Source organism: Mastomys coucha, unplaced genomic scaffold, assembly GCF_008632895.1.
Source record: "Mastomys coucha isolate ucsf_1 unplaced genomic scaffold, UCSF_Mcou_1 pScaffold2, whole genome shotgun sequence".
NCBI lineage: Eukaryota > Metazoa > Chordata > Mammalia > Rodentia > Muridae > Mastomys > Mastomys coucha.
The window spans coordinates 21,197,182-21,209,763 of record NW_022196902.1 but is presented as its reverse complement, the minus strand read 5'-3'; the positions used below and the strand labels follow the sequence as shown (position 1 = coordinate 21,209,763).

General features: G+C 36.3%; 1 protein-coding gene across 16 annotated transcripts in view; it reads right to left on the bottom strand.

The window, feature by feature from the left end:
- Ptprk (protein tyrosine phosphatase receptor type K) overlaps positions 1 to 12,582 on the bottom strand; it is a 547,270-nt gene that overhangs the window by 29,618 nt on the left and 505,070 nt on the right. For 4 of the 16 annotated variants that reach the window (XM_031380660.1, XM_031380659.1, XM_031380666.1 and 1 more), the window contains 7 exons: positions 10,870 to 10,905; positions 8,942 to 8,953; positions 6,512 to 6,696; positions 4,837 to 4,924; positions 3,728 to 3,804; positions 3,511 to 3,528; positions 491 to 527 (listed from right to left, as the gene is read on the bottom strand). In XM_031380660.1, the coding sequence (XP_031236520.1) occupies positions 491 to 527; positions 3,511 to 3,528; positions 3,728 to 3,804; positions 4,837 to 4,924; positions 6,512 to 6,696; positions 8,942 to 8,953; positions 10,870 to 10,905 (453 nt within the window). Of the gene's footprint in view, positions 1 to 490; positions 528 to 3,510; positions 3,529 to 3,727; positions 3,805 to 4,836; positions 4,925 to 6,511; positions 6,697 to 7,552; positions 8,023 to 8,941; positions 8,954 to 10,869; positions 10,906 to 12,582 lie in introns of those variants that run through there. The other 12 variants (XM_031380676.1, XM_031380663.1, XM_031380674.1 and 9 more) reach the window with 6 other exon arrangements.

Here is a 12,582-nt window from a genome sequence, read left to right as displayed (position 1 = left end):
AAAAAAAAAAAAAAAAGAAATAGATTTGTCTACATTGCCTTGGGCCTATGTTTTGTTTCAGTAAAAGTCTGTCAAGAATTGCTGGATGACAGTACAATATCTCGTCATCACTACAGGTCTTGGGTCTTACTGCTTTTCAGGCTGACACAATTGGTTCTAAGATGGCAGCTATCCAAGGTAGGAAGATGGTCACTTCTTGTTCATCAAAAGTAAATAATGCATTTTTTTCTCAGTCCAGTGTACTGAGATACCTGATCATCAAAGATCAAATCACAAAACCATCACAGGATTTTAATTTAAAAGAGAATCAAGACTAAGTTTTCTATCTTTTGAACAAGTGTTTGTACTACACAAATGAGTACTACACAAAAGAGCCAACTTTTTAAAAAGACAAAACTACAAAAGAGATAATTACTGGATATTAATAAGGATAAACATGATATTTATTACAAACAAATGTAAATATAGAATTTAAAAGACAAAATTTTACCTTGAGTTGCAATGTAGTGGCTTGGTCTCTGGTAGCCCTAAAGTAGGAAAGCAAATTGTTTATCATTTTACATTGGTATTGGAAATAAAAAAAAAATGAAGGCATAAAAAATGAAAAAGGAAAACATCCTCTCAAGATTAGGTTATAATAAAAAGACCAAAACTGAGTAGTGAACACAGGGTCCACTTCTCGAACCTGTGTTACGTGAAGGGTAAATGGACAGCAAGGCTTAAGCATTTTAAAAGCTCTGATTAGAATTTATATCATACGATTGAATTTTGTTTGCTGAAGAATAACCCTGGAGATTTAGTTTAGCTTCACTAAGATGTTTATGCCTTCATATAAATTTTACATCACTTGGTAAAATTCTATTTAAAAACATTAATTCTTATTGCATCATCCCAAAATACAACACACCGCATTACAAATGGACAATGACATATTAGAACCAGAGAAAAGGAAAGTAAAAAGGACCAGAACATTCCAATGTTAGAGCTGGACAATGCATGTGTGCTCAAATTAAAGTCCTGCTGAAATTAATTCATATTGTTTTTGGTAATATTTCAGTTCTGTAACATGTTCCGGAATCTGCAGGAACTATTTTGTGTGTGCTGATAAAATGAAATGTACACACACACAACTTACACACATATATAGGGAAAAAGTTTTCAAAACTGCACTTTTTTCATGAACAAAAATTTTAGTGTTTTTCAGTGTGCAAAAGCTGTTCATAGACATTTAATATTGTTTCAATGAATTTTTCCTGATAAAGATTGATCCACTTGTTGTCTACCTTCAATGGCCAACATACCACAGATGAGTTGAAAAATACTGATGGCATGAGAGGGTTAAGTAGGATTTAGTGAAATCTGTTAAGATTTGTCTGTATTTGTTATGGGCAGCTAAGTACAGACAGTGCATGTGGAACATGGGGGCGAGAAATAGTCTCTGACCAGGGATGGAATACAGTGTGCATCATTCTGCCGTAAACACCAAAGCTGATTTTGAGTTCTTGGTAAGTCATAATAATCCAGAATGTTTCATGGAATCATATTTCAAAGTTTCATAAGCACTTCAATTTTCTATTTTAAATGAGATATCTACGACCTGCAGAGATGTATTTTATGTATAATATACAAACAAGAAAAGGAAATGATAAGATTGCACTGTATTTAGCTAAAATATACTGGGATCGAAACAGAGTTGTATAACAAATTTTATTTAAAGTCCTGCCCAATAAACCATAAAATAATATTATAGTAAGGCTCCAGCATTTATCTGTTATGGCAAAATCCTCAGGTTAAACTAAGAGCTAAGAACAATTACAAAGTTATATGAGAATGTTGATGACTTTTGTGCTACAGAACAACTAGTTTACTTTCTTCATGACATGTCTGACAAAACTTAAAACTTTATGAAAATAAAACTGTGATGAAAAATTAACCAATACATTTATAAGCTATTCTTAATACATTAAATCAATTAGTTACAATTATTAAAATAACTGTAAGGCACAAAGTTCAGAGCTTTGAGGAATTGTTTCCTACTTGCAGAAATCAGAACAGGTAGGGGTTCATAGTGCATCTCTATATGAATACTGACAGTATGTGCTGTAATGTTATATTACACTTTCAACTTAAAAATATGCATGCTGTGATTCAATTCACTTAGAACTTGGGTTTTTAATTATTAACAACTGAAATTTGGCAAGTGGTAACTATGTGTTAGTCACTGTAATAGAGGAACTACATGCATTTTCCCCAACAAAAAGTGATAAGGCTACACCTATTATCACCTCACTGTGCGCAGGAGGGAGCTGAGGCACACAGAGAAAATGTGACATTCTCAAGACCTCCAGGGGCTTTTTGTTATTTGGGTTTATTTTTTTTATCACTTTTTCGGCATATTTGTCTGAATATATGTATTGCAGCACATGAATGCTTGATACCTAAGGAGTTTAGTAGAGGGTATAAGATATCCTATAACTGGAGTCATGGATCGTTGTAAACTCAGCGTGGGTGCTGGGAACTGTACCTGGGTGATTTGCAAGATTAGCAAATGTAGCTGATGCATCTCTAGACCCTCTAGTATAAATTTCAAACAAGCAATAGAGCCAAAGAACCTGTCTTTACATATAATACAATATATTGCCTCTATGGCAATAATTTTATTTGATAATTATTCTTTCCCTTGCATAAAGCATTGCCATGTTCATATGTTTAACCAAAATTTAATAGCACAATATGTGATGAAAACAGACCTTATTTGTATTATCCAATATATATGTGTGATATAGATATTTATGTTTAAGATGATAAAGAATTTTTTGCATGAAGAATTTTATAACTTTAGAAGCCAATATCACACACCACAAAATAGTCTCTCTACTTATTATATTTATTTATGCTTTTGAGATAGGGTTTTATTTAGCCCAGGCTGGCCCTGAAATTCGCTCTGTACTTCAGGAAGCCTTTCCATTAGTGATTCATCTGCCTCTACCTCCCAATGGCTGGGATTGAAGGCATGCGCCACCATGCCTGGTTTGTGCAGTATTTGGTATTTGAACTCAGGGCTTCCTGTATACTCAGCAAGCATTTTACTCACTGAGCTACATTCCAGGCCCCTTCTCATCTTGTAACATAAAAAGTGAATATAAAAATTAAAATTTCAAAATCACACTAATGCACATCATACCATCCAGCTTCTCACATATGCTTAGGGAAGGGAAGAAGAAAAGCCAGAGACAGAAATCATCAACAAATAAAGTTCAAATGCATAGTAATAAATTGCCAAAGCCAAAAACAGCCCCATTTTTCTACACAAGAAGAGGGGAGGAGGTAAAATAGTTCTTTACGCACATAAGATGGTTACAAAAAAAATGAAACAAATATATCATATGAGACTAATTAGGTGACACATGCAGAAACAACTAGACTAGGCATTAGTAGTAACTGTGATTAAGGATATTTATATTAACTATTCATCAGAGGGTGCTCTTATGGACATATAGTGGTACTTACATCCCTGTACAGCCAAATCTACAGCCCAAACCAAAGTCAGGTGCGAAAGAAAGCACAAGAGCGTGAGTGAGTACTAGGATGTAGAGCAGGAAAAGTGTACAGTTCGTTCTTTACTTTAAAGATAGCAATCAAGTCATAGGTAACAATAAGCACTGAGCTCATAGGTGTGAGCTGATAGAGCGGGTATCCTATGGAAAGATACCGTAAGAACACTTACATCAATGTAGTTGGCATTAATGTAATCTGAAGAAGGGTCGTCCTCCACCGGTTGCAGGATGACTCTGGAGTGATCATCTGCAAGGTTTAAATAATCAGATGCAAGCTATTTGAGTTCCCCTGCTCTGAGACAGTCAGTGGGAAAGACTTAGGGACAAATTTGGTCTTTATAATCCACACTTTCAAAGCTCTGCATTATTATTTAATCGGTTATCTGGAATAAATGCAAGAACTACATGGAGTTTGCTACTTATACCAATTACAGCTTTGAACACACGTTCAACAGCTTGCCTTTCACATCAGGAAGTCTGCAGGTGGCACCACAATGTCTGGATGGATCTTCATATGGGCCATGGATTTTACAGCCACAGGCTAGACTGTGAATTTTGAACCTGTTCTTTGTTCCTTGAGAGACAGATTATGTTTTAATGTATTATAGATAGTCTAGAATGATTTTAATTCAGAGTGGACTGGTTGAAGGAAATCAGCAGATAATTACAAGTTAGGTCATCCACTCTGTTTGCTACTTCCAAGGCTGGTCTGGCGATGACTTGGTATTTCAAATGTACTCCTCATGCAGATATCATCTGAGTGGAACTTCTGAGTGACTAATGGCTTGTAGTATCCGGAGCTCAGTCCCTGTCTCCAGGTAAGGAGACAGGTGGAACAGATGCCTCAGCAGCCCTGACTGTGACCACAGGAGTGGTCTACTAATTCATAACTGAAAAGAAAACTGTGGCATTACCCCAATATTCTTCAACATTTGTTAATTGCCTTCCATGTATTTAAACACAAATTTAAAACAGCAATATTTTCAAAGAGAAGAATGAGAATGAATTTATTGAGGGCAGTATCCCTCGGATTCCATAAAGTCAAAACCATGAAAGTGGAAACTCACTATTCAGTTTTGTTTTTTTTTTTTTTTCAAGATAGGGTTTCTCTCTATAGTCCCAGTTGTCCTGGTACTCACCCTGTAGACCAGGCTGGCCTCGAACTCGGAAATCCGCCTGCCCCTGCCTCCCAAGTGCTAGGATTAAAGGCGTGTGCCACCACCACCCGGCTAATATTCAGGTTTATACATGTAATGTTTACAAGGGTCAAGAAGCTTACATGCGATAATGTTTCCGTATCGGTTCTTTGCTCTGTTTTGATCCTTTTTAGCCACATCCCAAGAGGCTGACTGGCCTTCAAAGAAGCTCTGGAAAAAAGAAAAAAAGAAAAGAGTAGACAAGCACACCTCACTTAATTGTTTCAGCAACAGTTTTTATCTGCTCTGAAAATTCAAATAGTTGGAAGGCACATTTGTGGGAGTGGGGGCAGGGCTGTCTACAGCAGTGAGTACCTTTGTTTCTCAGACCTCACACCTGCTTTGTGGGTACAACATTGTTCATCTTAAGTTGGTCTGATCTAAGGTGAAAGCCCAGCAGTAACTTTAGAGAAAAACAGAACCTTGAAAATACTTCAGTGACTTACTGAAAGTGATGCTAGGAAAGCCATGACTCTTTTTCAAAATTGTCTAAATAGTAATACATTAAAACTTACAAAAACTACTATTAATGGCTATCTTTTTATAGCTTTTATAACAGGAAAAAAATCACTTTGTTCCCATAATTTCTTGCTCTCCAAGAATCTATGGACAGATGGGATTGTTGATTGGTTTAATCATGCAGCAATTTAACATACAGCTAAAGATCTCCTTTTTTTGTAGAAAAACTTAAAACTTTGCTCAACACAGGAAGTAGGGTCTTCAAAGAGCCAACATTCTTTGAAGCAGAGTGCACAGGAATATACATGAAATGAGCAAACAGAAACCACTCTGGCAAGATATTATAATTCCCTGCCCTTATTTTGGGCACTACTCAAATATCTAAAGCCAGTGACAGTCAAAGTTTTAAGGTAATTTTTCTCACTCCAAATAAGGTATACAAAGTGGCCCATGTACAGCATGTGAACCTCAAAGTTCTTTCCATGAAGTTGAATGTGTGTGGTTGCTCTTTGGAATAAGACATACTGGGTGTCCTCTACTTTAAGTGTATCCTTATGTTTCTGTGTGCACCCACACTGTGCTGGGTGTATGAGTATAAACCAGCTTCAGTGTTCCGCACTGAGATTTCAAAGCAAGAAAGAGGGGAAGGAACTTTTTCTTTTTGCTGGTTCTTGGAATGTGATTTAAATCATTTCCTTTGTAAGATAAATCTTGGTATTTTAGTCTGAGTAGGAAAGAGAAATATACTGGGAAAGGAAGTTTAGCACATTTAATTTTCCCCCCTTTGGATGCTGTATACTTAATTGATGGTGTTCAGCTTTTCTTCCTTGCATCCACAGTCAGCAGTTCACAACATTGAGGGAAGAGCTGCAAGCAGCACATTTAACCTATTATCACTATTAGAGGGTTTGCAAGTAAGGAGACAGAGAAACAGCTGGGACTTAAGTCAACCGGTGATAGTATCCCTACCACACTACAAAGGAGCACTGGGAATCTTTTTCTTGACTTTTGAATAGGGAACTGTAGAAAAATCTAGTACAATGTTTTTTATAATACTGAAATATTTCAGAACCCATTCTCAAGATTCTTACAATGAATGTAACCCCAAATGCACCTCCAGGAAGTGCTCTTCTTGATTTCCCTGATTTCCCATACATACATACATATGAAGGCCTCCTCAATGCTGGACTAGAGAGGTTGTAGAGTATTCCACTCTTGTAATGTTAAAGGGAAGAAAAAGCTACACTACACTGAGTATCATGTTAAAAGTAAAATTCAATACAGTATTCAAACTTTCACCTCGTATTCCTCTTTGAACCCATAGCTGTCTGATGTCTTCATCAGGTTAATGTGCTGCAGTAAGTCCGCCACCCTGATGGCTGGGTGCAGCTGTCCTGTTTGGTAAGGGGACTCTGTCCCTTCACAGAGGTATCGAGGAACATCCAGGAGACGGCTAGACTCTGCTGTGGCACTGTGGTTCTCATCTGGTGGATTTCGTATTCCAGAACATTAAAAAAGAGATAAAGTTATCTTGTTTAATATATAGGCATGCAAAGAAGACTTGAAGACTTGAGATCTTTCCAATAGTAGAAGGATGGAAAAGAGAAGCCAGCCAAAAGTACTGGCGTGGGGGCTGGGACAGCAATCCTCTTAAAGACAAAGCCTTTCTCTTTGCCTCAGGGGTTAAAGGTCAGCAAGGCAGCAGATGCTGGGAGACACAGGAAGACACTGGATTCATTTAGCTGAGTTGCCTTGTTTTTAGCATTTGGAGTCACAGCAGCATAGGCAGGAGCCAGAGGACCAAGCTGCCATCTGGAAAAATGTTTTCATTTTTGACCGGGTTGGATAAACTCTTTCACACTCATAGTCCAACCTCCCTCAGAGGCCCTGCTTAGAAAACATCCCCACCACCTCGGGGATGCTCTGCTCACCACCTTTCCTCTCCTTTCTCAGCACAGCACACCCTGGATTGGAACTACCGATGCAGAATCTCACCCCCACCCCTCTGTCTTCCAGGAGGGTTCACGTGGATTTCCCTTTGGTTTTTGTTACTATTAATATTATTTTAATTGTCAGTGCATTTTGACTTCTCTGTGTGCTATGTCAGAGAAAACAGGGATTTCTACTGGAGACAAATGAGGATACCTCCCTTGAATCCCCAGCCCCTCCCCGCACTCTTTTGTACAAGGCTGTCTCAATGTTTCTAAGCCATCCAGAATCCCTGATGCCACTTTCCTTGGCTTGAGTTTTAAGTATTTATTTATTTATTTATTTAGGACATAGACTCATTACCAGAAATTCAGTAAATGTTTCAACTAGTGAGTGAAATAGTTAAAATTCTACAGAATCCTTCGCCACCCGCATTTAAGTATAGACTCCATTCCCATAGTTTTAGTTCACACTGGAAAGACACTTTTAACTCTCTGTCATAAAAATGAAGAAAGAACCAAGAACATCTTGCCTATGAAGAATTAACAGCATTTTAATGACCAAAGAACTAAGCATTACAATGAGAAACATGCTTATATTTAATCACATTTAAACTTACCATTAAAAAAAAAAAAAAAAAACAAACGTTGGAGGGGTGTTACTGTGAAAAGCATAATACTGTTACACTCATTAACAGGAAGGAAAGTACACTTTTAGGGGAATTTGTGTTTGAAATGGTAATGCTTACTGCAGAGAATGATATTTAATTAACAGTGAACCATATTTCAAGTGCTGGCACATCTGCCTGCTCTATCGCCAACTCTACAAATAGGATATGGCAAAAAATGAACTGTTGTCCCCATGATAAACACTTTTTCTTCCTGGAAAAGGGAAAAAAAAAAGACCCTACAATCAGATTTGTATGTCTCCATAATTTAGCTTGATTGCATTTATCTTTACCCTTTCTTATTAAACTGAGTTTTTTTCTTTCATTTCTAAAAATAGCACACACTGAAGGAATAAAAAAACAAAACCAAAAACCAACAACAAAAAAAAGTCAAACAAGAACATCAAAAAGTAACAACAACAACAACAAAAAAGTCCTTGATGGGGTCTGTTAAGATCTAACCACTCAAGAGAACTACTGCCTTTTCTTCCAGTTTAACCCATCCCTCTATACACAAACATTGGCTAATAAACATGATTCATTAGAGTTCCCTCTGCTTCCTATGAAACTGCTGTCAACCTAACATCACTAAAATATTACAATCAATAGACTGGCAAAGGACTATAAACATCTCCCCGTAAGATTAAATTCAGAAGCAACTGGTTAAGGCTCTACCACAGGGGTTTACAACTGAAGAGGAGAGATCAGTGAAACAGACAACGTCAGGAGGTGTAAGCACCTAGGCTCAGGGGTAAAGTAGCCAGGGCAGGCCTAGACAGAGCTCATCTTGAATCTGCTGAAACAGCAGAATGTTTACAATTGTAAGAAGCTGGGAAACACAGATTTGACTCACTTTGCACATTGTACAAATGACTGTATCCTGGTTTCGAAAAGCAAGGCTCCAGGAAGCCTCTGGCTTTAATACAGTGGTACAATATTCAGCAAGGTCTTTTGTATAATCATACATGAATTATTAATCTTAATACAATTCCACATCATTAAACTACCTAATAAGGAAACTGCCAGCAAGGGTGCCTGTGCTCATCATTATCCTTATTATACATTGAAGAATAATAACTTCAGCTATGCCTTGATTGAAAGGTTTCTAGAGTTCTTTGTAATAATAAACTTACCGGTTATAGGGACTTAAGCCCAACGAAGCAGTGAAAACACAAAAGATAAAAATATGAATCAATATAAAAATTTTCCAAGCCTTTTAGAATCTTCAGGTAGATACAGATATGAAGCAATGTTTGAAATTATTTCAAAAATTGCTGTATAAATGCAAAGTGAATGGATGAAAGACAACCATCAGTATCATGATTCTAAGGATGATGGGAAATGGAGCATAGTAATCTGATGTCTAATGGGACTAATGATGTCCAATGGCTTTTAAAGCAATCACCTTCAGTTTCAAAATGAAGAAAGCGGCATGGTGACAATGTGCTACTATGTCACTACTGTGCTCTACCTCCCCTTAAACATGACCAATCCTTTTCATTTGAAATATTGAAGAATTGTTTCACCTTTATAGTTTGTAAAGCTCACATGCACTAACTCCTTTTCTCTTTACATAGAGTTGGGTGGGAGAAAGCAAGACAGGAGGTCCTACAAGTCTTAGCTTCATAAGACTGAACCTGCAAGATAGGTTGCTGAACTTACTATGATTCTATACATTCTATACGTGTTGAGTTTGGAACCTAACTCTACATGACTGTGGAAAAATTACCATGATGGATTTTAACGTTTAGCCAAACCATTCTTCTCCAGTGTTTATTATTTTTATTTAAAGGAAATCTACTTATTAATTTTAGATACTGACATCACTCTACAGTTCTCAACAGAAGGTGGCCTATGTGGAGGCATTTGATGCTTCCCCGTCATCACCATGCATGGCTCTTCCCTATACAACTGTTCTGAAAAATGCCTCAGCCCACCTTCATCTCACTGCCAATAGGCACATTGCAGGATGAGTACAGTTAGGGTTAGATTTATTATTTTTATAGGCTCTACAATTACAATTCAAAATTATTATTTTAGTGCAGAAGAAGTAAACATTACTTTAACTGATTAGATGTGAAATTCCCAAATATTTTGTAATGTATTTTTAAACTGAATACCTACATAGCAAAAAGATGCCTAAGCCAAGCTTCCTTGTTCATAAGAAACATTAAGCATAAATATCAAATATAATGTTGAGTAATTTTAAGGGTATGTTTATTGATAATATGGATTTGGGAGTAAGTAGGACCACAACAGTGTTATTGATAAACAACATGTGGATATACAATGCACATTGGCCAAAATGATTGGTGGATAATTTGTCAGGAAATAAGAAGCAACTTGAAATGAAACGCGTCTGGTTCTGAAATATATAGGTTTAAAAGTTAATGGAGTTTTGCAACCAAAAGGGCCAGAGTCGTAACAAGCAACACCCATTTTTCTTAGGTATGATCAAGGTAAACTCAGTTTTAAGTTCTTATACCATAGCACTATGTATTGTAATGTGATGTGATGTTATGTGATATGATATGATGTAATATATCATAGTGTCATGTCTATGCCAAACCCCTTGTATCAAGATTCTAACATCTCCCTCTGTATTAGCAAATGATTAAAATGACAAAGTAAAAGCAAATGAACCAAGCCCTCCTGTTCATCTACTAATGCATCTTTAGTAAAGTTAGAGAGGCTTAGGAAATCCCTTAGCTAAAGCTGATTTCCCACATCTGCTAGTTGCTCAGATATTCTTGGCCCTTGGGAATGGGGTATCTGGGTTCATTTCACATTAGCCATCCATTAGGGGCAATTCTGCTTCAACTCCAATAGAAGTAGAAGCTGGTGTATTGTTCTAAACAGGGTGCCTTCCATTTAAAGCTAACAGGGCTGTCTATATTGAAACGTTTGCAATATGTTTGGACTATGGCAGTCTATCTGAAATGGCAAGACACTTACCAAAAGGCAAATTGTTGCTATGTGGACAAGATACAGCCTATGCAAAGAGTTGTGATGCACTCGAAAAAATAAAATAAAAACATGTGATAAGTATTTGAGGCCTCACCTAACACAGCAGTCGGCACAAGTGGATCATTGGGCACTGTGGGGAAAACAGAGCTTATGAAGGAAGGTTTGGCACTAAGTTCTATTTTTCTTTACAATTATTATACCTTTTTTTTTTAAAAAAAAAATTTATTAGTTGTTTTCTTGATTTACATTAGCTTCTTTCCCAGGTTCCCCTCCAAAAAAAATTAAATTAAATTAAAAAAACAAAAACTAAAACAATCCCCTGTTCCCTCCTGTCTCCCCCTGCTCACCACCCCACCCTCTCCTTCTTACTGGCCCTGGCATTCCCCTACACTGGGGCATAGAACCTTCACAGGGCCAAGGACCTCTCCTCCTATTGATGACCAACTTGGCCATCCTCTGCTATACATATGCTGCTGGAGCCATGAGTTCCCCCATGTGTACTCTTATAATAAGTTTTTATAGTTGATTTGTATTTTCTTTAAAAATACAAGGATACAATTTGCTTTGAATTTTGTATTTTGCAAGGGTAAAACTCTTTTTCCTGGCAGAGTTATTGTAAAACATCAAAAGAGCTGTATCTGTTCAGGCCTCTGTTCAATTTAAAAAGCCAGATTATTTAGCTTGACATTATAAAGATGATAAAATTAGGGGAAAGGGACCATGTATTTTAGATCTATCAAGTATAAGGTACTTACAGAAATAAAGATCTTATATTCATTCTAATTCATTTTTTTTTCCCCAGCTAACTGTGAGAAATTGGTTTAATCCTTCCTTTAAGTTCATAACTGGGTATTTATAGTTACACTTTGAGAAACTGACATTTTATAGTCAGGTCCTGATATGGGCAACAAACAGAAGGATCTATGGAACAGAAATACATTCAGAATTGTAATCAATTAAATACTGAATCAAGTACTCAAAGAGATGATACACTCATATTTTAAGAAAACTTTCTTCCAACAGTCATAGAATTTAGACTTTTATGTAGTTCCCTGTGGTTCAATCTTAATAGTGAAATAAAAATAAAATAGGCTAGATAGTCCTTAACATGATTATAACTGAATTCCAAAATAACTAACAGTATGTCTAACTTCATTTGGTATGGATATACACCGGGAAAATGACAACCAACATTCAAAGCCAACAATTACTGAAATTTTTCATCAAGTTAAAGGTTTTCAAAAAAAAAAATCCCCTTTCTGAAATGACATACATTTATAACCTAAAATGTTGTGTAAAATTACCATTCCCTGTGTTTATAGTTTGCATAGAAATATGAATTGTTTTATTTACTTCTTGTACTCTTATATGAATGTTTACCAAATTAGAATCAGACCTGTTACAGAAATGTCTTGTATATGAAGTGCTAATGACAAACTTGATTTGTCCATCTCTAGCATCAATTTTACTGGGAAATTTAAAGAAATTAATTAGGCACATTAGCTTAAATTTAAATAAACACAGAACTTTGAAAGGGAATAATTTTCATAGGATATTCAAATTATGCAATTATTCAAATCCTCTGTGCTTAAGCAGGACTTCAATAGAGACATTTTTAAAAGCACTTCCTTCATAGGTCAACATTAATAATGCTGGAAGAATCTATTTGTGGGGGGGTGGGGAAATGAATGCAAATATTATTTCATCAGTCTTTGCAAGCCAGTCAATACAACTACACTTTTAGATTTCATACTCTACACTTAGAAATTTAAGATCAATCTTTTATGTAGTTAAAACTTTTTCTTAT